This window comes from Protopterus annectens, chromosome 12.part0, assembly GCF_019279795.1.
Source record: "Protopterus annectens isolate FY-2018-M chromosome 12.part0, PAN1.0, whole genome shotgun sequence".
Taxonomy (NCBI): domain Eukaryota; kingdom Metazoa; phylum Chordata; order Ceratodontiformes; family Protopteridae; genus Protopterus; species Protopterus annectens.
This window is the reverse complement of record NC_056746.1, coordinates 933795405-933819311: the sequence shown is the minus strand read 5'-3', so window position 1 is coordinate 933819311 and position 23907 is coordinate 933795405. Positions and strand designations below refer to the sequence as shown.

Here is a 23907-nt window from a genome sequence, read left to right as displayed (position 1 = left end):
CAATCAAACTCCAGTGTACGGTTAGGGTAGTATTCATAATCTCAGATTATAACCCTTAGCAGAGTAGTGATAGTGAGGAAAAGAGTGCATTCAGGCAGGATCTGTAGGTCCTTTAGACAGAAAGGGATGTCAACAGAAATAGTGACAGACTCATGACAATCAAACTCCAGTGTACGGTTGGGGTAGTATTCATAATCTGAGATTATAACCCTTAGCAGAGTAGTGATAGTGAGGAAAAGAGTGCATTCAGGCAGGATCTGCAGGTCCTTTAGACAGAAAGGGATGTCATCAGAAATAGTGACAGACTCATGACAATCAAACTCCAGTGTACGGTTGGGGTAGTATTCATAATCTGAGATTATAACCCTTAGCAGAGTAGTGATAGTGAGGAAAAGATTGCATTTAGTCAGGATCTGCAGGTCCTTTGGATAAAGTAGGACAGCATTATGAGTTATTGGTGTTGATAATGGGAGACCTGAATGCACATATTGGGACAAACATAATTAGATATAAGGATTGCCTGGAGAGACCGCATTCTGCCTCTCAGTAGTCATCTTGGGATTAGTGTTTCTGTTTTGCTCCTGGTGAGATAAGGTGCATAGAAACATTATTTCCTGGGGACTGCTTATCATAGTAAAGCCTAATACACTGCTTCATAGGTGCCAGTTTAGAAGTTGTGCATATGTTTTGCTCCTGGTGAGAGAAGGACCAGAGTACATAGATTCCTGACTCTCTGGTTAGGAGTCTCTCTGCTTAAACTTCCTGATTGGCCTGGTTGCTATTCAAGGCATCTACCATCTGGGACAAGATTGTGGACCACCAAACAGGTTGTGGCTTTCTTCTCTCTCATCTTGGATATTTTGTAGTCTGAGGAATTGATTCTGCAAGGGTCTCACAGTGCAGTGACAGTTTTAACACCTCTGCAGTAGTGTGGGGGGAGGTGACTCTCAATTCCTCTTGAACTACAAAATAAAACACTGAACAAAGACCTGCAATTTAGTTAGTTTTCTGGCTGTAACTGGATAACGTCTAACTATAGTGTAAATCAAGGTCTGAGCCAAAAATAAATGATGGTGATTAGAGACAGAAAAAAACAGTCCTTTTACAGAAGGTAAAGAAAATAACAGTAACCCTCCCAAATTCCATTATATGTTAATGACATGGGAATTCAAAGCTACTTGTCTGGCATGAGTCATACAAAGTATTATGGGAAAGAGAAAGGCTTGAGGGAGTACAGGATCACTTTGATACATCAAGCCCCATTGGTAGCCATGTTGTGGAAAACAGGCTAAAATTACAAATAAAGCACTTATGTGATTTTGAGGTGTTAAAATAGGTCAGGAAACAAAGATAAAGTGACATTTTTTTTTCAGTTCTAGAGTGAAGTTTTCCTTTAATGGATCAGCAAGGAAGTTTGACAGATGAATGGACATGCTTTTTATAAACTCGGCAATACTTGCTCTCTTACAAGCCGTTTCCTAAAAAAAACATGTTATCAGCAAATAAGTTGACAGATGAATAGACTTTTTTTTATAAATCAGCAGTACACGCTTTTTACAAGATGTTTCCTGATCACATTAGAAAAAGCTTGACATACTTTTTCACAGATTAAAGGACATAATCAGCAGAAAAAATAAATTGTACTACTTTCCCATAAGATATTTCCTTGAAAAATAAGTTTAAAAATACAGGTATCAGCAAACAGATGTTTCTGTACAAAGACCAAAAATAAGAAAAACAGGATCTAAGAAAAGTATAAAAAGACTGTAAAAATCAAGTTGTATCAGAGGTATTTCTAGAAACACACATGTTCTGAGGTATTATGTAGGTGAATAATCATCTATACTGGTCGTGAAGAAAACTTTGCACATTAAACCTGTAAACTACAGTGGTATGAGTTGTTTGTTATAAAAATAAGTTATATATTAGTAACTGTGCTTATAGTAAAATAGTATTGTGCTCCAAAATATATTTTGTCATCAGTGCAACTTGCAAGACTGTGTGTTATAACCAGAGTTTAATTTCAACAGTAAGCCACCAACAAGACTTTGTGTCTTAAGAAGACTTTGGTTTCAGCAGCAGCACAGTATGCAACACCCTCAATAAATTAATTTTTCAATGGTGACCCTAGCTACATTCAAACACAGGGGGAGTGATGCCTTGTATAAGGTCACTCTGGTAAAGGTGCAGTAACAAACATTTATGTTGAGCACTTCAGTTTTCTACAGATTGCAGCAGTACAGTTACTCAGAAATCTCAATCTGGAGTGAGACTGCATTGCAGGAAAGTTGCAGTGCCATAAATTCTCCAACAAAGTTGAAGAACAAGGTTTTGAAGCCACCCACTGCCAGCTTCATTTCACCAACTTCACAAGAGACTTTTTCCACCATCTACATTAAGCAGCCTGGCCATCTGCCTCCCTGTTGACTGGTAAGAATTTTTTCTGTGTTACATACAGTATGGATGCCATTAGAGGTCATAGTAATAGAATGCAATGTTGTTATACACAACATATTAGGAAATGTAAAACATTATTAGGGCAAGTTGATAATAAGGCATTATGTAAATGGATTACAATATTTGGCTGGTATCTCGAACAAAACCATGTGTGGTATGACAAATGTTTATTGTGTGTGTCATGTGAAACTGCTTTCTGTGTACATTGGGAGGCCATTGTTCAATGGTTAGACTGTACAAACATATCTTTTAATGGTGAAGAACCGGCAAATGTTAATATGCTTACATTATGTCCTGTCACCACATGTGAAAGGTTAATTTCAGAGTTACAACAACAGTCAAATAGGTTATTGACAGAAACTCTAGTACATCTTGTTACAAAATAATTTAATAAACTTCTAAAAGACAGACAAAATGAGTTCAGGAAGTTTAGACAAGTTATACAAACACTTTTTCAAAAGCGCATAGGAGCTTTAGATTCAGCAGAACAGATTACTGAGAAATATCAGGCAGCCCTTTGCCACCATTCATTGTGGCTAAAACCATAGTAAGGCCATACCCCTTGCACCACCCCTGCCCTTTCTCCCAGCCATTTCGTGACATCACTACATCATCGGGTGGGGAATGCCCTCTTTTTACATTCCTAATGCCTCTTTCGGCTGATTTACTATACGTTTCTGTAAAACACCATAGTAAATCAGCCGATTTACAAACTCTGATAGTCGGTTTCCTTTTTTGAAACAAAATACCAGAGTTTGTACAGTGCTTTCCAGACTACCAGAGAATCAATTTGATTTCTGGACAGTCTGGAAAAAAATGGAGGGGAGGCAACCCTAGCCAATGCAGAATTATAGAAAGAAATGTAAACTCTTCAACAGCAGTCACAAGACAACAAAAATCTGGTTAGTAAACAGTTAAAGAAACAGCAGTTACAGGATAACTAAAATAAATTAGCTGAGCTGACAGACACTGACTTCCTGCACACAACAGCTGAGCTTAAGAAAACATTGCAAAAGAGCAGGAAACTACAGCTGATCTGTACAAAAAGGCATATTTTACAACATGCTTATATTTAAAAATGGATAGCATACACATTAAAATCTAATGTATAAACAGTACTTTAGTTAAATGCTTTTGGATTTTTATTCCCCAATGTTTTTAAACTAGTGTTCCAGATAAATCAAAAGGTAAAAAAGATAAGAGAGCAGTTACAGTGTATAAAAATCAAAAGAGAATACTTTTCAGAAAACAAAAGTAAAGCTGCCTAAAGTGTACTTGTTTACAATACGGAAGAGTAAAAGGCAGACAACAGCAAATATAAATAATTATGTAAAAATGTGTACATTTAAGACAGCCAGAGGACAAGTATATGTCTAGCTCTCACAATGTACAGCAAATGCATCTTCATAAATGTTTCATATTGCAAGAAAAAAGGGTATTCTTTCAGTTTTACACTGACTGTATAAGCAGTACTGCAGAAGGGTCTAAACTAGAGCTACAGGAAGGAAAATAATACCTCATTCCCTCTTGACAATACTGGCTGTAAAAGACAAAAGACTTTTTTAGGAGGGAGTGAAAAACAGGCTTTAGTGCATTAGAAATACTGGGAAACAGAGTAAAACTGACAGGCCAAGATATTTTACAAATTGTACATTTACCTACTATATGGACATCAGAAAAGAAACATACATTTTCAAAAACATTTTGCTTGAGGTTATAAAGTTGTAGATTGGACTAAATGTACTTTGCAGTCTTTGTGTGTACAAATGCAAAGTAATTCAGTATAAATAAAATTGATGTGTAATAAATATGTATTATCTAAGCCCAGTTCAGTACTTTACCAAGGTGTTTTAGATGTTCACTTCACTGTCAGCTAAAGCACATGGGCAGTTCAGAGATATTATGACACTGAAACTGTATATTTTTAGTACTGATTAACGCTTGCAGCAGCACATAGTCCTTGCCTCTTGTAAATAACTCTTGGTATGAGGTGATTAATAAAAGTAAAAACAAAAGCTCCAAAAGCCATGAGTATAAACCGAAACGACTTTAATTCACAAATTCAGAAAAAAGTGTTTTCGCCCCTGTAACAACAGGAGCTTCCTCAGCATATACAAAACGACTTTAATTCACAAATTCAGAAAAAAGCGTTTTCGCCCTTGTAACAACAGGAACTTCCTCAGCATATACAAAACAACTGTACAAGCGGTTTAAAAACCTTAATTAGTGACAAGATGTTGATGTCACTTCCTGTAAGTACATATAAAACACGTTTGACTCAAATAGAATACATAATTTAAAATAATGATGTCAAATTCAAATATAAGAAAAGAGTTACTTATAAATGTGAAAAAGCAAGTAGTCATAGACACATATTCACAATGGCCGACTTCATATGAGAGAATCCAATGTCGAAGGAAAACAATGGTAAAGGTCTATTATCTGTACCATGACCTCTTTAAATACTTTGCAACAGAAGTAATAATAAGAATAATAATATAAATATGTAAATAACACTGATACCCCTTTAAAAGGGGGGTTCTATAAGAACTAAAAAAACATTTAAAAAGGGGTTCAATAAAAACTATTATAAACCTGCCTCCATAAATTTTTAGAAAGAATAAGCAGTAAACGAAATAAGCTGAAATAAAGTGGCGTAAATGAAGTAAAATAAAATAAAATAAAATTAGTCTAATTACCTGAGGTAACTTCTATACTTCAACATGCAGGCAATATTACAATTATCGTTAAGCCCTGGATAAGCAAATGCATCCAGTTGAAGTTGCCACTCTAACTCACGGGTTTCTAAAATTAAGGTTTGTGGGCCCCCCCTAATGCCACACTTGATGGTGTCTATGCCCATAAATTGAAAACTGTGGCCACTATTGTTTAAGATGTGTTTCAAGAGGGCGTTGTCATTCTTATTGTTCTTTATCGCATATATATGTTGGTAAATACGGTCGCGAAAACGCCTATCCGTTTTGCCAACATAGAATGCGTTACAGCAGTCACATAGAGCTAAATAGACTAGTGATCTAGTATTACAATTGATCTTATGATTGATGTGGTATTTCTTCATACCCACAGTAAAAGAGTTACCCACCCGGAGGTACCCACACCATTTACAACACCCGCACCTATATGTACCTTTTTGTCTCACCATAAGGTCTGTTCCTTTATTCCTCTGTAGTAACTCCTTAAGGTTGTTACCTCTTTTAAAGGTAAATAAGGGGGTTACCCCTAGCCTCTCGTGTAACCCAGAATTGGTTATAAAATACCAATTCTTGCGAATTATTGAGCACAGAAGTCCCGAATTGATATTAAATGGAGAGGAAAAGCTAACAGAGAAATTGAAATTATTAGAAATTCCAGGGGTTAGGCCAGAATTGTCACTAGACAAGGATAACCTAGTCCCAGCAATGACTGGTGTAGACCCTGTTCCTACAAGAGATGTTTTTACTTCGTGTGAAATCAGTGGAGAATAAGTGCCATTGAGACGTTTCAATGATACTTCGTCAACTAGGCCACAAATGAGAGTGTTAGGGTATCCACGATTCAAAAACAGGTCTTTAAGGAAGGAGCACTCTTTATCAAAAGCTTCATCGGTGCTGCACATCCGGGCAGCTCTAACTAATTGCCCTTTGACAATAGAACGCTTCTGCTTCCAGGGATGGCAACTGGAAAAGTGCAGAAACGAGTTGCAATAGGTGGCCTTCCTGAAAACAGATGAGCTAAATCTATTGTTAGTCATATCTTTAACTAACCGGACATCTAAGTAGTCAATCTCAGAGGTGGAAAAGTGATGAGTGAATTTTAAAAATTCTGTTGAGGTATTCATATGTGCAATGAGAGTCAAGGCGACATCCTCGCCCCCTTTGATTAACATAAACACATCATCAAGGAACCTCGTGTAAACTTTGACACTCTCCATGAATGTTGGGTGGTTAAATAGATGCTTCTTTTCCCAATAGGCGACAAATAAGTTTGCCACACTACTCCCACATGGAGAGCCCATAGCTATGCCTTTCTTCTGAAGATAGTAATGATCTTCAAAAATGAAGAAATTAGAAGAAAGGACGATGTCCAGTAAGATGGTAACTAAGGTGGTGTCATTTTTGGATGCTCCAGTTTCCAAGAGCATGAGTTCAATCCATTCGACAGCTTCCTCGTGTGGAATTGAAGTGTATAAATCAACCACATCGATGGTCAAAAAGTTGAGATCGCTGTCGAACTGGATGTCGTTGATCATGCTCAAAAAGGACCATGAATCCTTACAAATTTGTGGTATAGTTTTCAAGTATTTACCAATAATACTGTCAATAAGACGGGCACAAGGATGTGTGATGGAACATCTACCATCCACTAAGGCGCGCATAGGTGGGTCTGACAAGTTCTTATGTATCTTAGGTATCCCAAACATAGTTGGAATCCTGGGGAAAGATATATCAATAAAGTTGTAGGTGTCTATGTTAATCCTCCCCTCAAGATATAAGTCCCTGAAGTACCCTTTGATTTTATTGTAGGTACCTGTAAGTTCATTTAAAGAGGAACTTTCATATGCCGGGGACTCTAACACTTGTAGCATTCTAGCAGTGTATTGTGCTTTGTCAAAAAGGACTAAACCCCCTCCCTTATCTGGTTTGATTCCTTAAAGACCTGTTTTTGAATCGTGGATACCCTAACACTCTCATTTGTGGCCTGGTTGACGAAGTATCATTGAAACGTCTCAATGGCACTTATTCTCCACTGATTTCACACGAAGTAAAAACATCTCTTGTAGGAACAGGGTCTACACCAGTCATTGCTGGGACTAGGTTATCCTTGTCTAGTGACAATTCTGGCCTAACCCCTGGAATTTCTAATAATTTCAATTTCTCTGTTAGCTTTTCCTCTCCATTTAATATCAATTCGGGACTTCTGTGCTCAATAATTCGCAAGAATTGGTATTTTATAACCAATTCTGGGTTACACGAGAGGCTAGGGGTAACCCCCTTATTTACCTTTAAAAGAGGTAACAACCTTAAGGAGTTACTACAGTGGAATAAAGGAACAGACCTTATGGTGAGACAAAAAGGTACATATAGGTGCGGGTGTTGTAAATGGTGTGGGTTCCTCCGGGTGGGTAACTCTTTTACTGTGGGTATGAAGAAATACCACATCAATCATAAGATCAATTGTAATACTAGATCACTAGTCTATTTAGCTCTATGTGACTGCTGTAACACATTCTATGTTGGCAAAATGGATAGGCGCTTTCGTGACCGTATTTACCAACATATATATGCGATAAAGAACAATAAGAACGACAACGCCCTCTCGAAACACATCTTAAACAATAGTGGCCACAGTTTTCAATTTATGGGCATAGACACCATCAAGTGTGGCATTAGGGGGGGCCCACAAACCTTAATTTTAGAAACCCGTGAGTTAGAGTGGCAACTTCAACTGGATGCATTTGCTTATCCAGGGCTTAACGATAATTGTAATATTGCCTGCATGTTGAAGTATAGAAGTTACCTCAGGTAATTAGACTAATTTTATTTTATTTTATTTTACTTCATTTACGCCACTTTATTTCAGCTTATTTCGTTTACTGCTTATTCTTTCTAAAAATTTATGGAGGCAGGTTTATAATAGTTTTTATTGAACCCCTTTTTAAATGTTTTTTTAGTTCTTATAGAACCCCCCTTTTAAAGGGGTATCAGTGTTATTTACATATTTATATTATTATTCTTATTATTACTTCTGTTGCAAAGTATTTAAAGAGGTCATGGTACAGATAATAGACCTTTACCATTGTTTTCCTTCAACATTGGATTCTCTCATATGAAGTCAGCCATTGTGAATATGTGTCTATGACTACTTGCTTTTTCACATTTATAAGTAACTCTTTTCTTATATTTGAATTTGACATCATTATTTTAAATTATGTATTCTATTTGAGTCAAACGTGTTTTATATGTACTTACAGGAAGTGACATCAACATCTTGTCACTAATTAAGGTTTTTAAACCGCTTGTACAGTTGTTTTGTATATGCTGAGGAAGCTCCTGTTGTTACAGGGGTGAAAACGCTTTTTTCTGAATTTGTGAATTAAAGTCGTTTTGTATATGCTGAGGAAGCTCCTGTTGTTACAGGGGCGAAAACGCTTTTTTCTGAATTTGTGAATTAAAGTCGTTTCGGTTTATACTCGTGGCTTTTGGAGCTTTTGTTTTTGTTTTAAAGGTTTTTGTCTCTTTTTCACCAGTGATTAATAAAAGTAAACAGTTAATTCAACAATTGCAAAAAGTTAATAAAACAATTCGTGAATTAAGTTTTGTGATTGCAAAAGAACAAATTAATCAAGTTAGAGAGTAAAACTAAAGGAGACACAGCTCATAATTGGTGGAATATTTTTCACAGAATGGTCTGTAAAAGAAATAGATGTTAGATTAAAATATACATTCAGTTTTGGTAGTAATATTTTTTATTATTGTATTAACTATGTAAAATTACATTTTGACTTGTTGTATCAAAAGAAAACTAAAGGTTTTGTTTCCTAATGTGTTTTCTGTATAATCTGACCAAAATATCAATATAAAGTGTTTTAAAAATAATGAGAGGGAACTATTAGTGTGTGTTAAACAGTGGAACATTAATTCTGCTTTAAATATGCTGAAAGATAAAGCATAGAATAAAAAGTTTGCTTAAATGTAGGAATATAGCTTATCGATGTAAAACTGGCATCCATACTATGGGGCATAGCTCTGGCTAAAACAAGTGAAAAAACAAGAAACGTCTGTTAATGGAAAGTTTGACAGATGAATGGACATGCTTTTTTATAAACTCAGCAATACGGGCTCTCTTACAAGTTGTTTCCTAAAAAGATATTATCAGCAAAGAAGTTGACAGATGAATGGACATTTTTTTTTTTTTTTATAAATCAGCAGTACATGCTTTTTACAAAATATTTCCTGATCACAATATTAGAAAAAGCTTGATGTACTTTTTCACAGATAAATGGAAATAATCAGCAGGAAAACAATTTGTACTGCTTTTCCACAAGATATTTCCTTGAAAAATAAATCTAAACGTACAAGTATCAGCAAACAGATGTTTCCATACAAAGTCCAAAGAGAAGAAAAACAGGATTCAAGAGAAGTATAAAAAGATTGTAAAAATCAAGTTGTGTTAGAGGTATTTCTAACAACACACTTTTTCTGAGCTATTGTATACAAGAATAATCATCAATACTGGTTGTGAAGAAAACTTTGCACATTAAACCTGTAAACTAGAGTTGTATGTGTCGTTTCTTACAAAAATATGTTATTTATTAGTAACTGTGCTTACAGTAAAATAGTGTTGCGTTGCAAAGTATATTTTCTCATCAGTGCAACTTGCAAGACTGTGTGTGTTATAACCAGACATTGATTTCAACAGTAAACTGCCAACAAGACTTTGTGTCTTAAGAAGACTTTGGTTTCAGCAGCAGCACAGCATGTAGCACCCTCAGTAAATACATTTTTCAAAAGGTCTCTCACTAACAGAATACATGGCATAAGTAACATGTCCTGTGCGGACTGCCTCAAGGACCTATCCCTGTATTCTGTCTCCTACAAGCTCTTGAGGGGTGATCTATGCCTGGCATACAAGGCACTGTCAGACACCACTCTGATGGGCCTCCTGCATATCTGCAAAACAAACAGCAATGGAATTACCCATTTTAAAAGAGTTATACCTTACCTGTGATATAAATAGGACCTGTCTGAGAGACAGGTATGCATCTCAAGAGACTGCCCTTTCTCTCTGGAACAGGCTCCTCATCCATTTGAAGCAGAATTCGTCAGTAAACCAATTCAAATGTAACTTGGACAACTGGATGGGGGACAGGAAATTCATCTCTGTTTTGGCACCTATGTCTCTATGGACAAAGGCAGCCTGTAAATGGTTCATCTCCCAGACCCTGCTTGTAAATATTTAACCTTGCAAGCTCCTACTTGCACTTATCAAGGGTACCAAAAGTTGTCAGAGATTTGGGATGCATGGCTAGGCTTAAAAAGACCCTTGTGGTCATTAGTCTAGTAAACACCTGTAAACCTATGAACCTTTGAAATGGCTTGATGTTGGCCAATATATGGTTCACCAAGAGAGGCAGTCACAAAATAACATACACGAATGGCCAACATGCAACTCCTATTAGGAAAAGGACAATGGAGTAGAATCAGCAATTGCAAAGTCATCCCCAGTGAAAGAGCCAGACCAAAGCATAAACCACTGGTGCCACAATTAGCTACAAGCAGTGATCAGAAAGGGACCTTGGGTCAGTAGAGACAAGGCTGAAGACCTGGAAGTTAAATAAAAAGCACAAGTCTTCAAGGAAATATTCAGGGACACAGCACTTCAGGAAGATGAGGAAATAAGTGGAGATGAGGAAGAACGGCAGCACCTCAAAATAGAATGTGTGAGGACTACAGAACATGTATGTGGTCACGCCAGGTATGGAAATAAAGTGCATAAGGAAAGCTGGTAGTAGAATGCAGAAGTCCAAGAAGTCATCAAAAGAAAGAAGGAGTGCAGGAAAAAGTGTCTGATAGAAAAGACAGACCAGGGTAAAAAAGCTTACTGGTTGGCTAAGAAACAAGCTAAGAGAGGAGTTGCAATACCAAAAAGTAGGGCATCAGAGACACTTGACTAGCTTCTTGAAGGTGAATCAGCAGATGGCACAAAGGAAAATGTTTAGGTTGCAAGGCAAAAACAGAAAGATGAATACTCAGCAGACACCCTTCATTAGGGATACCATCATCAACCTGTTCACCAGTCCACAGGTCATCAAACACAGATTAAATCCACTATACTTGTGGTTACTTCCCTCAGGAAACATTTTGCAGGCTCATAGACTCTGCATACTCGGGGACAAGTATTATCCATCTTGTCTATGTAAGAATCTCCCTGCCAACTGGAAAGGATTTTTCTTTGCTTTTCTTCTATATATGTAATTTCTATACCTCCCGTCAACTTATCTCTGTACATCTCTCTTGGCTGTCACATTTATACATAGTAATATTATCTCATATTCGTTTCTTTTATTTTCCTCTGCAACCACACTTCAGGCTGGCTTACAGCTCCTGACCTTTTTATGCTTATTGTTTTCATTGCAGATACAGTATTTTGCTGTTTGTACTCTCTTTACTATACAGTTATTTTGTTGCCCGTACTCTGCTGCGGTAGCGTTGTCGCCTCACAGCAAGACGTTGTCCCGTTCGATTCTCAGCTAGAGAGTCTTCTGTGGAGACATGCGTGAATGGGCGTGCCTTCATTTAAGGTTGTGTGTTAGGGCCGGCAACTCAGCACGTAAAAATCAACTGCCAATCATTAGCGGACCGGAGTTCTGCTGTGGCGACCCCTAACTAAGAAAAAAGCTGAAAGACACAACAACTCTCGTTACCTCCCCCCTCACCTAGCTCTGTTATTGTTGGACAACCCTGTCATTATTTTCTTCACTTGTGTTTGCCTTTACTTTTCTCTTTATTGCTAATACCTTCTGTCCTATCATTGACACCATATTGTCTGCTGTATGCATTCTGGACACTCTTTCTATATTCTGGTGTTTATCTTTCGAAGGCTTTTCTTGTGTACACCATGTCTCATCCTTCATAGTAACTATTCTTTGAATAGGATTTAACATAACACCGTTGTGCTTTCACTTAACCTTTGAATAGCAAGTTTCACTGACTGATTTTCTTTGCAACTTGTTTTTCCAAATAGTGTCTACCTAATAGCACAGAACCCCAGCCCCACCAATTTAAAGTACTATAACCTTCTGTTCCTTTCACTCATAGTCTTTGCCAGTTGGTAAAGCTAAAAGCCCCTTATCAAAATGATATATCACCATTCAGTCATTTCTCTGGCTCAAAGTCTTCTCCTCTGCCTCCTCTGTATTCTGTCTCTCTTTACCAACTATCACATCTCCCCTCTGCATTCAGTTAACACACCTACAAATCTCACCCAGAACTACACAAATAGAACTATATGAAATGTAAATATTGTAAGAACCTAGCCATAAGACCCATATTGAAAATAAAACATAAATGTAACAGTATATCCGCTTTCTTCCACAGTAACATAACTCTAAAGCTCATTGGAGCATTTACCTAAACCCTGGCCCCACTTTACAACAGACAATAATTGCTAACAAATCATCCATTCCCTCAATCCTTCCTCAAATTTCCAGCTTCTTCTACTGAATATAAATCTCAGAAGTATATGCAATAAAACCCTAGTTGATACATGCTTATATTGCAACTTATTTCCCTAATATAATCAAAGCAAGTGAAGCCTGGCTGAAAAAAGAAATAGCTGACAATGAAATTACTCCACCTGGATATAACATGACCAGAGAGTATCAGACAAGAAATGCAGTATAGTGCCTTCTAGGAAAAACTGCCATCAAATCTAATTACAACATCAATTAGCCACTCCTAAGAGCTGACCAGTAGTCAGGGATCTGGGAACATATGTAGACAATAATCTGGCCTTTGACAAACATGTGACCAAGTTATTAAGAAAATCATTCTATGTCACTCAGCTTATACATAAGAGCATGGCATCCAGGACTAAGGAAGTCACAGTGCCACTTTATTCTGTCCTTATCAGACCCATCATTGAGTATAATTCCCCCTTCAGCATGTACCTGACGAGGCGTAATCAACATTTGGAATGCCTACAAAGGTTACTTACCAGGAGAAGCCAGGGTATAAACAGGTTGTCTTATATGGATTGCCTTAAAGCCCTGCCTCTTTACTCAATCTCTTATAGTTTACTGAGAGGCAATCTATGCCTGGCATACAAGGTATCCTCTGATGGACCTTTTGCACATCCGCAAAATGAACAGCATCAGAACCACTAGGTCCAAGGATTTAAATTTTGTGATATAAGTAAGACATGTTGGCGAGACAGATATGTATCTCAGAAGATCTCCATGCTCTGGAAAAGGTTCCTTATTTATGTGAAGCAGAGTGCATCCCTAAGTCTATTTAAGCTTAACCTTGAACAATGGATGGAAAACTGGAAAATCACTCTGGTTCTGGCCCCTCATATCTCTGATAGGCCGACAGTAATGCCCCAAAAAGCATAACTGTCCACATAACCTCTAGCAACTTCCTTACTAATATACCCCTTCTTAATAAATGTCCATGTTACACAGGCACACAATTGGGTTGGATTGCTCAGGCCCTGGCGGACATTAGCCTAGCATATACCTATGAACCTATTATAGGAAACAAACACGCAGATGGTGTTACCATTATTTACAAAAACTCACTAAATGTGTCCCCTTATCCACAAGAAATACAAAGTTCAATAATGCAGGAGTGGCACTAACACACCTCAAAATAATAGAAACACAAACACATTTGCTAATTAGATTACATTCATATGAAAGTAGAAGCAACTACTACAATATAAACAATATCTATTCGTTAGTAGATGCTGAACTGTGAGCATTTGAAGAGGTGTGTTAGTGGGTTTGTCAAACAGATAATAGATTGTGTGATTAGTGCTTAGAAATTCAAACAAATGGAGGCGAGAGATGGAACTAGGTATGGCAGATCATATTAATATTGTAGTTAAGAGGTGGGGTGTAAAGCAGATTCAGAAGCACTTATATATAAGCCTGTCATAAGGTTTACATTAGAAGTATAGAGGTGAGAGGTGAGCCGTGTCACAGAATAAAGTATGTACCTGGGAGATACTAATAGTGATGACAGGTTATGGGGTGTAGGATTCTGAATAAAGAAAAATGGTTTTCAGTGGTAGTGGGATATGGTTACATAGTTTAGCAATGGTATTTGAATATACAGTGGTGGTCCCAATCAAGCTGATATCGGCAGTACTGTGGTGATCCCAATAAAACTGATTGGGGCAGTACTGCAGAGGTCCCAAGAAAGCTGATATTGGCAGTACTGCTGTGGTTTGAAGTGCCAGAAACATTGGTAGAATTAGTGCAGGCTTTGTACAAGGCCCTAATGACTCAAGCATGAACAGTGTTCAGCCTCACAGAGGAGTTCCCAGTGGGAGTGGGTGTGCACCAGGGTTCAGCTCTGAGTCTACTGCTGTTCATACTGGTGATAGACTACAATAGCAAACAGGCTGGAGGGGTCAGATCAAGAAAGTTGCTGTATGCAGACAATATGCTATTACAGGCAGACTCTGAGCAAGAACTTCACCAAAGGATAGGGGAATGGAATGTGAAACTGAAGGCACAAGGGATGAAACTAAGTACAGATAAGGTAGTGGCAATAGCAGCAAATAGGAGAAATCAGAAGAAGCTGATAATTGAGATAGCAGGTTGACAGTGGAACAGGTTAATAGCTTCAAGTATCTGGGAGGGGTGGTTGAGGAAAATGGAAGTCTGAATGAGGAGGTCAAAGCTAAAATCAGAGGAGTTGCAGCCAACTGGCATAGAGTGTATGGCAGAAGAATGCCAAATAACCTGTAAAGTAAGCTGTACAAAACAATGGTGTGACCAGTACTGCTGTATGGCACAAAATCTTGGACAGTAAAGGCAGAGCAGATGAGAAAGTTAGAGGTGGTGGAAATGAAGTGCCTGAGATGGGTGGTATGATGCACACTGTGGAACAGACAAAGAAATAAGGACATAAGAACAGACGCCAAAGTAGTTCAAGTTGCAGAAATGATCAAAGAGAACAGATTACTGTGGTTGGGGAACATGTACATAAAAGCAGAAGGCAATCGGGTGAAGAAGATTTCAGATAGACATGAAAAAGTTAAGAGGGAATGAGGTCATCCAACAAACAGGTGGATGGATTGTGTGAGAGAAGATCTGCAACAGTCAGGCATGAGTGTCGAAGAAGGCAGGAGTGTGGCACTGAATCGAGAGAGATGTGGACAGTTCACACTACACCCCGACCCCACATAGAAAATGGGATAAAGGATTGATGATGATGATGATAAACTGAATATAGAGTTACCTGCAATTTTAGATGATTTGGTTATAATGATTAGTTATTTTTGTCTAGAGTATAAAATCATTTTGGGGGAGTAGTGCATAACTGCAGACACATAGGAATGGGTAAACAAGGTAAGTCTACAAGCCATTATCCACCACAAAAGTCTAGGTTTCGATGTTAATGAATGACTCATTTGCAAATTAAGAAATGCAATTATTCCAAATTACTCAGATTCTCGGCATAACGTGCTCATTACACTGCAGTTCTAGTTAGATTTTGTTGATGGTTTGTAATGATTTTAAAAGACTGAATTGTAATGCCCTAAAACACTGCATTTTAAGCTAAATGAATGTAGATTGTACTTACCGGTGTTCCTGAGGTCACAGTTATTAACATAACCTCCCATATGCCATGTTTTATTGTTTATCTCTTAAATGCTATTTTTTTTTTTCAGAGACATAGTGATGAAGAGACTAATTTAATTTTGTTTACACAGCTAACTACTCCAAACCCATCGTCAGCTGCAGTGAAGAAATGAATGGTTTTGTAAACCTGTCCTGCCAGGTTTCAGGAGGCTACCCTGAAGGTGTACTTGAATGGAGGTTTTCAAATGGAACGCAAATTACTGACATTGTTATGAATACATTAGTCCACAAGGATGAAAAAACAAGTCTCTATAGCCTGTTTTCTGTCATACTGATATTAAAGAATCTAGTCCCAGAAATTGCTTGTGTTGTGAGGAACCCAAGAACGGCGATAGAGGTTCAAGAGGAGGTGAAGTGCCAAGAAGGTATTCAAGGCTATTCTTTCATGATTTCATTTATTCATATTGACATCCATCAATGATTAATTAGTGTGATTAGGGAATAATTTCCTACCTGATCCCTTCTCTGGGAATTTATTTGTGGTATATCTTACACAAAAAGTCAGAACAGGATTATTTGTATGTACCTTTGTCCTCAGATATGCTTTTGACTGAATGCTAGTTATTATACAAGACCAGCATGTTTCAGCAGTGATTTTTCATGGAGAAAGTTTCTCTTCCATCATGCTCCCCATGTGGGTCTTCATCCCACCAATTAATATAGCAACTTTGATGTTGCAGTATTTTTCAACAATTGTGTGCGTTTGTGTGTGTTTTACCAAAAATTAATTCTGCAGTTTCCATTTTTTTTTTTTTTTGCTTAAGTGAAACATCCTTTCTGACTATCTTCTTATGCAGATAAAGCTAAGTATCATGAAACTGGGAATATAATGTTTCCCCATAAGTAGAGCTTTCAGGATCAGTAACACTAGACTGAGATTATTATTATTTTGATGCCCTGTATCTGAAGCTTTCAGGATCAGTAAAACTGAGGTAGGATTATTATGATGCCCAGTATCTAGAGCTTTCAGGATCAGTAACACTGAGGTAGGATTATTATGATGAACAGTATCTAGAGCTTTCAGGATCAGTAACACTGAGGTAGGATTATTATGATGAACAGTATCTAGAGCTTTCAGGATCAGTAACACTGAGGTAGGATTATTATGATGAACAGTATCTAGAGCTTTCAGGATCAGTAACACTGAGGTAGGATTATTATGATGAACAGTATCTAGAGCTTTCAGGATCAGTAACACTGAGGTAGGATTATTATGATGAACAGTATCTAGAGCTTTCAGGATCAGTAACACTGAGGTAGGATTATTATGATGAACAGTATCTAGAGCTTTCAGGATCAGTAACACTGAGGTAGGATTATTATGATGAACAGTATCTAGAGCTTTCAGGATCAGTAACACTGAGGTAGGATTATTATGATGCCCAGTATCTAGAGCTTTCAGGATCAGTAACACTGAGGTAGGATTATTATGATGAACAGTATCTAGAGCTTTCAGGATCAGTAACACTGAGGTGGGATTTTTACACAGCTCTGTATCTAGGCTTTCAGGATTAGCACTGGAATGGGGTTAGTATGCTGCCCTGTATCTAGAGCATTCAGAATTAATAGTACTGAGGTGGAATTTTTACACAACACTCTATTTAGAGCTTTCAGGATAAATAACATTAAGGTGGGACTATTATGCAGCTCTTTATCTAGAGCTCTCAGGGTTGAATTTGTGTCCTTTGATTGTGCTGCCAAACTTATTACAATGTTTCTTGTGTGGTACTTCTATATGGAAACACATTTATTTTATTTATTTTATTTTACATTTGTTGGCTGGGATAGTCCGACTGGATACATGTCCATTTTCAGCGGAGGCCCAGGGAGAAAAGCTCCACATAACAAAACAGTACAGAGACTGTAAATTCATAACTAAGTTTTAAACTCAGGAAACATATCAAAGTATAAACATAGGATACAAGCAGATAACATCATTCACAATGTGCAGACATACATATGAAGTGAGGCTTGGGTAGATAGCTAAACAGCAGACTGGGTAGTAATACAGGATTTAGTGGAGTTGTTAATCAGGTTTTGAGCAAGGGCACAGACAGTGTGATTTGAGGTAGTTTTTGAGGCCTTTTTTAAATAGGGGTAGTGAAGTTTCCTTGGTAACGGTAGTAGGGAGTAGATTCCAGGTTTTACCAATTGAGTTGGCAAATAGAAAATTCATAACTAAGTTTTAAACTCAAGAAACATATCAAAGTATAAACATAGGATACAAGCACATAACATTCACAATGTGCAGACATACATATGAAGTGAGGCTTGGGTAGATAGCTAAACAGCAGACTGGGTAGTAATACAGGATTTAGTGGAGTTGTTAATCAGGTTTTGAGCAAGGGCACAGCCAGTGTGATTTGCGGTAGTTTTGAGGCCTTTTTTAAATAGGGGTAGTGAAGTTTCCTTGGTAACGGTAGTAGGGAGTAGATTCCAGGTTTTACCAATTGAGTTGGCAAATAGAGCATCTCCTGCAGAGTTGGTGGATTTTTGGGTCAGTATCATTAGTTTATTAGATGAGCATAGTAGCCTGAGGGCACTATGGGGGCTGATAATATTTTTAAGGGCAGGGGTGTTTTCAGGTTGGTGGAGGACTTTGTGTGCTACTATAAGCTGGTTGAACTGCAGAAGGGTAAGAAATTGTAACCATCCTAGAGCTTTTAGGTTCTGACAATGATGAGTCCTATATGCCATGCCAGTAGCGAATCTAGCTTTATGGTTGTAACAGCCTGATAATTTATTGAGATCGGTTTTGGACAGGTTGGTGAGTACAGGAGAGGCATACATAAGGGTAAAGAGAAGATGGGATCTTGTAATAGCTGCCCTAGCAAGAGGGGTGAGGAAAGGTTTGGCCTTGTACAGGGAGCCAAGTTTTTTGTTAATGGACTTAATAGTGTGATTTACATGCATATCAAATTTAAGATTGTTGTTGATTATTACACCTAGTAGCTTAGTGTGGTCATCTGGAGAGATAATGGTGTCATTAGATTTAATGTTGAAGGATGGAGGAGAACTCCTACGGTTAGGGGAGAAAAGCAGCAGCTTGGTTTTGTTAGGATTTAGAAGCAGGCAGCGATTAGCTAGCCAGGTTTCTACAGTGTTGAAGGTAGTCTGGGGTAGGGACAGTAGTTGTGTTGGAGAGGAGGCAGAGCATATCAGTGTTGAGTCATCTGCATATTGGATGCAAGTGGCTCTTGGGATAGTTGTGTGAAGATCATTGATAAAGATTGAGAAAAGAAGGGGACCTAATATGGAGCCCTGTGGGACTCCAAGGGTTAGAGGTAGCTGGGATGACAGCTTGTTCTGCCATAAGACAGCCTGCTGTCTACCATGTAGGTAGGACTGAAACCATTGTATTGCCTGATGGTCTAAGCCGATGGATTTCAGGGTATGGAGCAGTAGCTGATGACTGACCATGTCAAAGACCTTAGAAAGATTAGGAAGAGTGCTGAGGATAGTTTGTTGTTGTTACAATTAAGATTGATGACATTAGACAAAGATAGGAAAGCAGTAGTGGTACTGTGGAATGGCCTAAAGCCGTGCTGAGAGTCAGCGAGCTGTTTGTTCTGAATAAGAAAGTGCATGAGTTGTTTGTGGATGCATCTTTCCATGATTTTAGCTAGTGGTGACAGAATGGCTATAGGTCTAAAGTTAGATAGGTCTGTGGAACTACCTCCTTTATGGAGAGGTGTTACATGTGAAATTTTCCATATTGATGGGAGAGGTAGATCTATTAATCAGGATAGAAATGGGGAGTGCTATGGCATCTGCATCTTTTTGAAGGTATTCAGCAGGTTGGTGGTCGGCAGGTAATGTATTAGGTTTCAGTTTTTAAGTAGGGCCCGGATTAAGGCAGTAGGTATGGGTTGGAATGTAAAGGTGTGTTGAGCATTGGGTGGTTCAGAGCTAGATGTGACAGTGCTGGAGTTTGAGCCCGTGGGAGTGGAATGGGTAGCTAGAGACTGGATAGTTTTGGTATTGAAGGTGTTTGTGATTTCTACAGGAGATTTATCAAGGGCAGCTGATGAGGTAGGAGTGGTGGTACGGCCTGGGTGGAGAAGGCTGTTAATACCAGCCCAAAACATTTGAGGTTTTTGTTGGTATTTTTGCTGCAGGAGGGAGAAGTGTTTTTTTGTCTAGAATGATATATTTTTTAGTCTTATTCCTTAACTGCTGGTATCTGACTTGGTCCAGTGGGATTTTGGTAACATGCCACCTGTCCCAGGCCTTGTTTCGTAGTATAATTTTGGATTTTGTGCAGCATCTAACCCCTATTCTTTTCTCTCCCTTAGGTGCAGCATTGACTTATAAATCATTATGTAGTTGGGTCCCTTTGTCTCTGAAAAACCTTCTCCAAACTGTGCTTAAACAGCCTCTTTTCTTTAACATCATCAGGGTACCTGATGGTTTAAGGCTTCATTTTAAGACACCTACATGCTTCTGTTTCCCTTCTGAGACAACATTTTTGTGGAATTCTGTACTTTGATGTATCCAAAGATATAAGATAGCTTCTCATGTAAGAACACACTGAAGATCTACATTTATATTGTTCTCCGTGATGATCACTTTATTTTATGAGTATTTTTTGTTTTTTTATGACATTTATTACATTGATGGATGTTCAGTTTTAAGATTAACCAAAAAACTGAATTAAATTAAATTGCTCTTGGTGAGTTGATGTCATGTCTCAGTTCCAAACGTGAGTTTGATTCACTGTCATATTGCAGGTACAAATGGGCATCCTGATTTTTCTACTAGGTTCCTCCATCCAGATGAATTGCTGTCATAGTTTCAGTTCTCATTTTCGTTAAAGTGACTCCATGCCTTCTGCTGAGACTGCAACATTTATCTCCAGCACTTAAAATACAGTGATGAGTAACCAACCTAAGTATGCTGTGATAAGGCTTTGAAACGCAATGCATACATCTCAATTTCTTAGCATAAGAAGTTTGGATGAAACATAAAATAATGGGTGGACAAACACCCTAAACATAGGGATAGATTTTAAATGTTACTTTTATAAATGTAGAATAACAGGTTTTGTGTTAGCATACATTTTTCTGAAGGATATGAAATCTGAAACTCAAATGTCAGCCATTATTTATTGATTTCTATCCTCAATGATTTACTAGAAAACAATACATTTTATGAGAAACAGGCCAAAAAATATTAGGCATAATACATTCTGAGAAAACCTGAACAGTTGAGAGGTATGACACAATGATATCAAGTTGGGTTTGACTAGTGGCAACAATGCTGGCGGGACAGCAGGTGAGGAAGGAGTGAACAGTAAGGTTCTGTCATCTTCTTTAGGGGAGGGGAAAAAAAGCACTGCTCTCATGTTGCTTTCTCTTGACATATACAAAGAACTAGTATCAGGCATTAAAAAAGAAGAGTCACATACCAATAATACAGATCTGCAGGTATAACATTATGTGGCAACATACCTGTAGGGCTGCACAGTGGTGCAGCGGATAGTGTTGTCACCTCACAGCAATAGATTCTCCAGTTTGATTTTTGTCTGGGATACCTTCTGTGTGGACTCTGCATGTCCTTCCTGTGTTCATGTGAGTTTCCTCCAGGTGCTCTGGTTTCCTTACACATTCCAGTGGCATGCAGTAGGTGGACTGGACACTTTAAACTGGCCATAGATGTGAGTGTGCATGTGAGTGTGTGGTATGGAAGAACAGCAATGGCAGGGCTAGCCATACGGGGGTGTAAAACGTGGTTCTATTTGATTGCCAGTGTTGGAAGTGACACCCTGATCCCATGTGTAAAAATGAGAAGAAGGGGTTATGGATGGATGGATGGATGGATGGATGGATGGATGGATGGATGGATGGATGGATACAAGTTACCTGCACTGCATACACTGTATCCTGATACGCAAGAGCAAAGAAACATATCTTTGAAAGTATTATGATGAAATGGATGGTCATTTGCTTTTTTTAATTCTATCTCTTGAACACCATGTTCAATTCAGTTTTTTCACCCTTATAAGACCCCCACTATGTTATTTTTAAGACTCTACTTGTATTGGGAAGAATTATACATGCTAAGACTGTACTTGTATTGGGAAGAATTATGCATGCTAATTAGTGTAACTGGGATACTTGTTTTCATATCAAGGACAGGGTGTTACGGTCAAAAAGAGATATGAAAATAAGGTATGCCATTTTTCACAGATGTAACTTTTTTGCCAATTTATCTCAGATTATATGGCTGGAAAAGTTTCAGCTGGTGTCTGAGAAGAAACAGATGGTAGCAGACAGTATACTCCAGAATAAGGGAAACAGAAAAAATATCAGAATCCTTGTCGAAGACCATGGGAGAGATATAATAAAAGTATTATGGTCTGTATAACATGTGGAGAATAGCTGGTACAGAAGTGTGGAAGAGAAGTGGCTATAATTCCGTAACGGTAACCAAAATACACATGCCATGGTGAACGTGTGACATAACGGTAACCGAAATACACATGCCATGGTGAACGTGTGAGTGTGACGAAGGGGATGATGATAATGGACATATCCACTGCCACACTGTGCAGTGTCCATACTTAAAAGGGTACTCCAGAAAAAAGAGGAGGACTATGAATGTAGAATATAAGAGCTGCATATAAGGAATATTAATGGGAGATTTACATGGAGATGAATTTGTCTTTATGGTATGAATCATTAATATAGTGGGGAACACTCCTTAGCTTGGGAGGCTTAAACACTAACTCATTAACTTTGATGGCTTAAAATTGTGTTTTAAAGTTTTAAACTGAATGTTCTTTCACTTCTGCATCTATATTTTGAAACACTATTAATCAGATTCTCCATCCAGGTAGCCCAAATACCTAACCCTTGTCCAAACAACTCCCCCCTTGAAACTGCCAACAATCTTAACTGTAATTTAATTTACTCTATCAGCAAATTAACCAAGAATAGTTTCACCTCCAACCTCACTAAATCCCCCTTCCTCTAACCAAAAAGCAATTCTCTCACTCAAACCTGCCCCAAAAGCCTACATTAAATCTCTGCTAAGCAAACTAAAGCCTTGATCTCCCTTGGCTGATAATCTACCACTTTACTTCCTTAAGCTTGCTGCTAACTCAATAGCCTAACCTGTCTCCATCCTAACTAATAAATCCATCCAATAATGTACTGTCTCTACTATTTGGAAAATATTCTACATCGTACCTATCTATAAAGGGGGATTTTCTGTCTACCTCTCTAACTACCGGCCCATTGCAATCTTGTCCCCCCCCAAATTACTGGAAAAATGCATACACAAGCAGCTTCTTGTCTATCTTCTTCAGCAAAATCTTCTCACTCCCATCCAACACAGCTTCTGTCCTAATCATAGTATAACTACTGCTCTAATTTCCTTCACTCAAACTATCTCCCAAGGCAGAGACAGTAACAAACTAGTCTTCTGTCTATTCTTGGCCTCTTGGAAGCCTTTGATACTGTCACACCCCATGCTTCTTTCCAAACTGTCTGATCTTAGTCTCTCTAACCCTACTCTTCAATGGTTCTCAAGCTACCTCACTCAACAGACAACAATCTGTCAAATGGCTGCCTTCCTTATCACCTTCTTCTCCCTGTTACGTCTGGCATACCACAAGGTTCCATTCTTGGACCATTACTATTTAACATTTTCACTAACCGTCTTCACACTTCCTGCTCTCTCTGCCCAATTATACAATAAGCAGATAATTCCACCATTATCTCCACCCCTGAAACACTCTTTGACCTTCACACTTTAACCCAAAACTCTTTTACTTCTGTCAAAAATTGGTTAACAGATAATTAACTTGTACTCAGTCCTAAAAAAAAACAAGCTCCTCTTATTTCTGTCAAAATCTCTATCTCATCTAAAATGTTAATTTACTATCTCGTTTATTGACAATACTGTCATTAATGTGGACATTCACACCAAGCTTCTGGGTTCAGCCATTGATGACCAACTGAAATTCATCCTGCACATCCAAGACTGCATAAACAAGATAGATCAAAAACTGGGCTCACTGTATAGAAATAAAAAATTCCTCACCAAGGGCTCTAGATTCTCTTTTGCCTGTGCAT

The 23907-nt window shown here is 38.1% G+C and overlaps 1 protein-coding gene across 2 annotated transcripts in view; it reads left to right on the top strand.

The window, feature by feature from the left end:
- The window catches only part of LOC122816887 (butyrophilin subfamily 2 member A2-like), a 784081-nt gene that overhangs the window by 645915 nt on the left and 114259 nt on the right, over positions 1 to 23907 (top strand). For both annotated transcript variants that reach the window (XM_044089960.1, XM_044089961.1), the window contains one exon: positions 15901 to 16194. In XM_044089960.1, the coding sequence (XP_043945895.1) occupies positions 15901 to 16194 (294 nt within the window). The remainder of the gene's footprint in view (positions 1 to 15900; positions 16195 to 23907) is intronic.